General features: G+C 52.7%; 1 protein-coding gene across 1 annotated transcript in view; it reads left to right on the top strand.

Moving 5' to 3' along the window:
* LOC307229038 (zinc finger protein Aiolos-like) overlaps positions 1 to 5,885 on the top strand; it is a gene marked incomplete at its 3' end in the record, with an annotated part of 8,991 nt that extends 3,106 nt beyond the window's left edge. Inside the window, exons 4-8 of the mRNA XM_079998911.1 lie at positions 724 to 1,143; positions 1,774 to 1,941; positions 2,453 to 2,569; positions 3,551 to 3,661; positions 5,263 to 5,885. Of these exons, the coding sequence (XP_079855037.1) occupies positions 724 to 1,143; positions 1,774 to 1,941; positions 2,453 to 2,569; positions 3,551 to 3,661; positions 5,263 to 5,885 (1,439 nt within the window). The remainder of the gene's footprint in view (positions 1 to 723; positions 1,144 to 1,773; positions 1,942 to 2,452; positions 2,570 to 3,550; positions 3,662 to 5,262) is intronic.
* Between the last annotated feature and the right edge of the window lie 1,422 nt (positions 5,886 to 7,307).

Raw genomic sequence — 7,307 nt, 5'->3', positions numbered from 1 at the left:
CCGATATCTTCATGGGCGTCGCCGCGAACTCATTTTGCGGTTTTCAGACGAAGAACCTTTTTTTTTAAACGACGCTATTGGGGAAAAAAAAAAAGAAAAAAAAAAAAAGACTAGAAGAGCAACTCTTTTTACCCCCTCGTCCACAAAAACCCTCAGAAACAGAAAGTAAACGACTATTTCGGTTGTTTAATTATGCGCGCTGTCTTCTACGCCTTTAAATAGAAAAAATTAATAAAAATAAATGTGAGATCAGTCTAAGATTGTACTCCTTTTTTTTTTTTTTTTTTTTTTTTTTTGTTGTGTTGTTGTGAGAACCCCAGATGAGAAATGGCTGTTGTTCGCGGCGCGCTCCCCTCGCTGGCTCTGGTTTCTCTGCTCTGAGAGGAAATGCCTTCCCTCTATCTCCGACTCATATCGTCCTTATCGCTCGGTGACATCTGAGCAACAGCCCCGAATGAAACGAGCCACCACCGGCCATAAATACCAATGCAGAAGTGGAGACGTCAGCGTTTGTATTTATACGGATGGGCGCCTCTGAGTTGAGGGGTCTTGTTTAATTTAGGGACCGAAGATGAGAAACTTTGGGAAACGGAACCACAGTGTTTGTGCACGTGGCTGTTCAATCTGCGTGCCTTTTTCATTTTAAATTCCCTACATAATATTGCATTTATTTTTTGCTCCCAACCCATCCCCGTACCACGGCTCCGCTTCTCTCTTGATTAGAAACGATGTCCGTCAAAACGGAGCCCGGCGCCACGGACGACAGCGACCGGTACGGCGGGGACGATGAGGACCGCAAGGACTCCGCCGTCAAGGCGGAGGGCGCCAGCGAGGACGGGCTGGACGAGGAGTGCGACGAGGAGCGGCTGGAGGAGGAGGAGGATCTCGACGACGAAGAGGAGGAGGAGAGGGACAGGGAGGGGGACGAAGAGGGAGAGAGCCTCAACGAGCCGCAGGACCTTTCCCTGATCGACTACGGGCGCCACGACGCGTTCGCGGCGGCGGGGGCCTCGTCGCCATACGCGCCTGGAGCCGCCGCCGCCCGCGGCCCCGGGGTGGGCGGCGGCAAGCTCAGCTGCGACATCTGCGGCTTGTCCTGCGTCAGCATCAACGTGCTGCTGGTGCACAAGCGCAGCCACACCGGTAAGACCTGCGGCTGACCCCGAAACGCGGCGAGTTGGCGGCTGATCGGCAGATGCATATCAGCCGCCTCGCTGTCTCGCCGGGCACACAATGTTTTACACCGATAAACAGCGAGAACGCAAAGGTCTACATCATCCGTGACGCACACGCGTCCGCCAGAGGCATTTAGGAGGTTGTGCAATATCCTTTGAAAAAGTGAAGGATATGCAGTAACCTCAAGACTTCAGAAAAGGATGTTGGGTTTGCACTGGCCGAGAATATTGTTTGTGTTGTTCTCTCTCGATGAATGTCAGAAACACTTTGTTCGCTGCCGCGGTTCGGCTCCCGGGGACTGGTGGATTAGGTAACGAGCGCACACACACACATACACACACACGCGCGCAATCAGTGACGAGGTAAAACAAATCTAGCCCGCGCACCACCTGCAGCAGCCACCCTAACGCACCTGCGACCAAACTGCTCCAAAAAATCATCAACAAGAGAATGAAAGGACCTCGTTTCGCCCGCCGCTGCAAAATCGAGGGGTGCCGTCGAGATGCGCACGCACCAAACTGTGTCCGCCGGGCGGGAACCCCCCCCCCCTGCCCCCGCCCCCACCCCCACCCCCGCCCGGTGTTGTGTCTCCTGCAGGCGAGCGGCCGTTCCACTGCACGCAGTGCGGAGCCTCCTTCACGCAGAAGGGAAACCTGCTGCGCCACATCAAGCTGCACTCCGGGGAGAAGCCCTTCAAGTGCCCCATGTGCAGCTACGCCTGCCGCCGCCGCGACGCCCTGAGCGGGCACCTGCGCACGCACTCTGGTACGCAGCCGCTGCCAGCTGCGCGCACACGCACGCATGCACACACACGCACGCACGCGCACACACACACACACGCACACACACACACACACACGCCCGTCTGTAGAGGCACGGAATTGTTCTTTGTTTTTTTTCATGCTTTCCAGTTCGGTGTGATCCAGTGATGAAAGCTGTGAGACTTTTGTTTGACTTGCCGTGCCACTTTTCCGGGTTTGCATTTTTATTTTATTTTTCCACCTTTGCATTTTTACGGTTTATTTCCAGTCAGTTCCACTATGGAGTTGTTTGGGGGTTCAGCGTCCCTTTGGGTTTTCACTCCCAACGGCAGTTTCCGCGGTCGCTAATTCACATTCCTTCCTTTATCGACCAGTGACTGTACTGGGGCTTTGGCACCGCAGGGCCTGTTTCTCCATCACCTAAATATAAACGGCTTCACCAGTCTGCCCGTGTCAAAGTTTTTGATACATTGTAGATTGTAGCGCGTTTTTTTACGGAATTTTCCCGTTCGCAGTGGAGAAGCCGTACAAGTGCAACCACTGCGGCCGCAGCTACAAGCAGCGCAGCTCGCTGGAGGAGCACCGGGAGCGCTGCCACATCTACGTCCAGGACAGAGGCCAGAGCGACAGAGGTGAGCACGGTCGCACGGTACGGTCGCACGGCGGCGCATCCGGTGAAGACACTAAACACCGACATAAAATGAAACTCACCAAAGAAACTCTTAAACTCCATTATGCTCCTTTTCAACAAGTTAATATACAGTAGGTCTCTGAGGTCCCCAAAACCTGTTTTTTTTGGGGTTTTTTTTTTTGCTGGAAACACCAATACCTCAGATTATGCTTTCTGTTAACGTTCTGTTTCGGTGGGTGGCACCAGCCTCCTGAGGCCCCTGGCTCTGTCAGCCAGAATGTATTTACCCTTGTCCAGACTCAATACGTGCACAGGCAAAGCTGTAATACGGCCCCACATGTTTTTCTGTTTGGCGGTGTTCACTTCATCACTGGCGCTAAATAGGTTATGGCCGCTGCGGTTTGGAGCCGTTGCGCTGAAGACCATTTTTTTTTTTTTTTTTTTTGGTGTCTGAAGCAGCAGAGGGGAAGTCAGAGATGTAGGCCAAAGTTTCTGATGTTCCTTCTGGCGCCCCGCTACCGCCCTTCTGCACCGCACGGTTACACACACAGACACACACACACACACACACACACACCAACCCGCTCCTCTCTGTGGTCACCGAATTTTGTAACTGTGCCCGATAAAGGAGCGGCGGCGAGGAAGTGCATCCTCATCATCACGCAGTCTCCGCACCATCAGCAGTGAGGTCACTAGAGTTTTAACCCCCCCCCCCCAAAAAAAATATATACAGTATACCGCAGCAGCCGGTGGGTTTCATAGAGCCGGTGCTTGAGGAGGCAGAGGGTTGCAGCTCAGCGCCTCCAGACTCCCTTTAGCTTCTTAATTGACGACGAGTCTTCACTTCCTTCTCGCCTCCACTTCTCCTTCTCTCTCTCTCTCTCTCTCTCTCTCTCTCTCTCTCTCGCGCTCTTATCTCCGTCTCCATCGCCACGGTCTTTCCCTCCGCGTCGTCCGGCCCCCCCCCCCCCCCCCGCCGCAGAGGACGGCCCGGCGTCGCGGCCCCAGATGGGTCCCGAGCGCGCCCTGCTGCTGGACCGGCTCGCCAGCAACGTGGCCCGACGGAAGAGCTCCATGCCGCAGAAGTTCACCGGTAAGAGAGCGACGCCCGGTCGCCTTGAGAGGCCTCCGGTCGCCCTCTTTTCGACCGCTTGGATTCACGCGTGGCTTCCTGTTTGAACTCGGCTTTCCCGCGTTCCGTCGGCGGGCGCGCCGCAATGCGCCCGTTGTTCAAAAAGAGGGCAGCCGCTTTTTTGACCGGATGTGTTCTGATGAAATGTGTGACGCACTCGTGCCGCCGCTGATGCTTTGCCGCTTGCGTTGTGCGCGGCCTGTGTCGGCCCTCAACGTTTTGTCTCCCACTTTGCATTCCTGCTCGTGCTTGTTAAATGTGACAATGGAGATATTCGTTTGTCTGGTTTGTTTTGCGTTGCTAGAGTTGAGACTAAAACAGAGTCGGGGGCTTCGTAACCTGCACCGCCCTGGGACATGACCGGCACCACTCCCATTGATTAAATACAACGAAAAATACACGCACAGAAATATAGAGACAGGCTCGTTCATTTTTGTGTTCGAAAAACGTGTTCCTGCTCAATATGCACAGAGGTAAAGGTTTTTTTTCGGCCCATTCTAGGAGTGTTCCAGGAGACCGGCGATGGTCGTTGCGCCGGGCGCTCCAAATCCGCCGTGCACGGACCGTCGACGTGCTTGATCGCAGGTCTGAAACTAAGATTACGGGGGAATATATCGAAACATGCGAGCGCCAACTTTGACGCAACAACGCGGCCTTATACAAGTTTTATTCCCACATGCGGAGACGTTTCGGTTTCAGAGAATGACTCAATCGGCACGGCACAAAACCATTTTCATCAATTTGCTCACGTCTTTCTGGGTAAGCGCACCTAACGTGAGCATTTTAGTTTCACAATTCAACCTCATGAGGTTAGCAAAAAAAAAATGTATGGGCAAAGGAATACATCTCTATCAGCTTGACAAATGAAGTGAGATCTTTCAATATGACGACCACAGGAGGAAAACAGAAGTAATGCGTATGACCGCAGAGAAAGAGAGAGAGAGGGAGAGAGAGGGAGAGAGAGTGAGAGAGAGAGAGAGAGAGAGAGAGAGAGAGAGAGAAAGAGAGAGAGAAATAAGCGTGAGGCGAGAAACGTGAGCAGGTGTCTCTCCGTCTCCAACCGCGTGGTGCAGTTGCAGTTGAGGCCCTCGCTTGCTTCCTCCCGAACCCCTCGTCCCTTTCATGTCTGCCGCTCGAAGCAGGAAGCTCGGCTGCCGGGTCAGGACCCGATCGGGTGCCGCCGCTCGAGGGTTGTTTTGTCCCGCGCCGCGTGCCCTGTGTTTTCCAAATGTTCCCCTTCGCCGTCAATGTTTGGCCTCCGTCGGCTTTGAAGCGTATTATGTGCTTTTTTTTTTTCTCTCTCCGCTGCTGCCTCTACTGAAGATCAGGTCCGAGCCCCTTAAGAGTTGTGTGAGGGTGCGTATAACACCTTTTCAACAACGTCTACCGGTAAGGGCTTCTTTCAACGCTGCTTGCTCCTTGCAATACGTCTCTATAATTAGCATGGAGCGATTACCATGACGCTTCCCCCTACCTGGTCTTGAGCCCCCTCTCTCCCTCTCTCTCTCCGTCTCTCTCTCTCTCTCCCCCTCTCCCTCCATGTCCCCGTGCGGCTAATTCAGGAGACAACGGGGTCTGTCTGGACCTGAGCTTTAACCGGGGTTTGATCCAGAGAGCGGAGGTTCTGGAACCTTCGATGGCTTCCCCTGGCCCTGACACCCAGCAGCAACAGCAACAGTCCATCCTGGGCCCGGACCACGACCCGGCCCCCTCCCACAGGTCCTACCCCGTTCAGCCGTCCCGTAACGACGTGAGCCCCCTGGGCCTCACCAACGGTCACAAGCTCGGCCTCCCGCCGCAGGGGCACCACGGCCTGGACTCGTTCCACGCTGACGGCTCGCCGTTCTCCCAGCCGCTCATGTTCAGCATCGGGAACCTGCTGCGGGGCTCGGCCCTTCCCAACGGCGTCCCCCAAGCCCACGCCCCCCCGGTCGTCCCTCTGTCCCCGCTGGACGCCTTGCGGGTGATGAGGACCGACGGGGAGGCGGGCCTGCTGCCCGGGGCGGTGTACCCCTGCGGGCACTGCAGGGTGATCTTCCTGGACTACGTCATGTTCACCATCCACATGGGCTGCCACGGCTTCCGGGACCCCCTGGAGTGCAACGTGTGCGGCCACCGCAGCCGCGACCGCTACGAGTTCTCCTCGCACATCGTCCGCGGCGAGCACCGCCTCGAACTGAAATAGGGTTCGTCCAGAGTTAGACTGGCGCGCGCCGTGCATGTACACATGCTCACAGCACATACACACTTGCTCAGGCGTCACTTACACACACACACACAAACACACACACACAAGCACAAACATCAGTGTTCAATATTAGTACCTAAATAGGAATAAATGATTATCAAAGCATGAAGTAGCGTGTGTATGCGTGCATGCGTGCGTGCGTGTGTGCGTGCATGCATGTGTGTGTGGTATGTGTGTGCGTGCGTGCGTACGTACGGGCGTGCGTGTGTGTGTGTGTGTGTGTGTGTGTGTGTGTGTGTGTGTGTGTGTGTGTGTGTGAATGTATGTGTGTGTGTCTGGATACTCTGAAGGATATCAGTATTTTCTCATCTGAAAAGATGGCCTGTAGATGTCTTAAGTTGGGAGTAGTTTTACTTCTTTTGGGAACATCAATTCTACTTGTTCTGATATTTCAGCTGTGCTTTTGCTATATTAATATATATATATATATATATATATATATATATATATATATATATATATATATATATATATACACACACACACACACACACACACACACATTTCGGGTAGCAAGATAAATGTGTTACATTTGCTGTCTATGTGTTCTCCAGTGTTTTCCTGTTGTCTGTATCTGCAATCTATAATATGTGAAAAAGAGACACCAGTGGTGTTTTTTTTCTTCTTCTCGCTCGCAGACCATGTCTGCTTGAGAAACATTTAGCTGCACCGAACGAGGCCGCTGTCACTTCCAGAAATAAAAGTGCATTATCTGAAAGGTTCACATGATTCCTTCGAGGCTGCGGTTTTGAGCAAAGCCAAGTCGACGGCTTCAAAAGGCGTCGCTCTGCGCGGCGCAGCGTGTCGGCTGCACGCTCAAATCCACACGTTCACTGTTTTTCAGAAGACGTTTTCGACACCTTTTTTTGAACTGTGGCAACATCTGGGTTCCTCCATCTTTAAAATATCCAAGTAACCAGCCACCAGGCAATAAAGTGCAGTGTGTTTTATGGTGCCCAGAAAGCACATAATGGATATCTTAAAATAAATGTAATAAATGAGAATGTATGTTACTGATCATGCAGGATTCAATTTTTTTTGCCGTAAGAATCGATGTATAACAACAAGAGCTGGATATTTTACGTGTTCTGTAGAATTTAGAAATGAGAAAATTATGATGGCGGATCTGCCCCATATCTAGAGGGTTAAACAACACCAGCGAACCAGGCTGAGGGCTTTACTCAAACCAAATGTAAAATAAGGGACGCAGTCACACCTCAAAGCCTCCAAACCAGAACAGGGTGTGAGCCTCATCCAGCTGCCAGGGCATTATCAGTCTCCTCTATCAGAAACAGTTCCCTTTTCTTTCTTTGTGTCTGAAGATAAATGACACGCGCGAAGCAGCCGACGTCATAGTTT

This window comes from Zeus faber, assembly GCF_960531495.2.
Source record: "Zeus faber genome assembly, chromosome: 4".
Classification (NCBI taxonomy): Eukaryota; Metazoa; Chordata; class Actinopteri; order Zeiformes; family Zeidae; genus Zeus; species Zeus faber.
The sequence above is the reverse complement of the archived record's forward strand: the minus strand, read 5'-3'. Positions and strand labels throughout refer to the sequence as shown.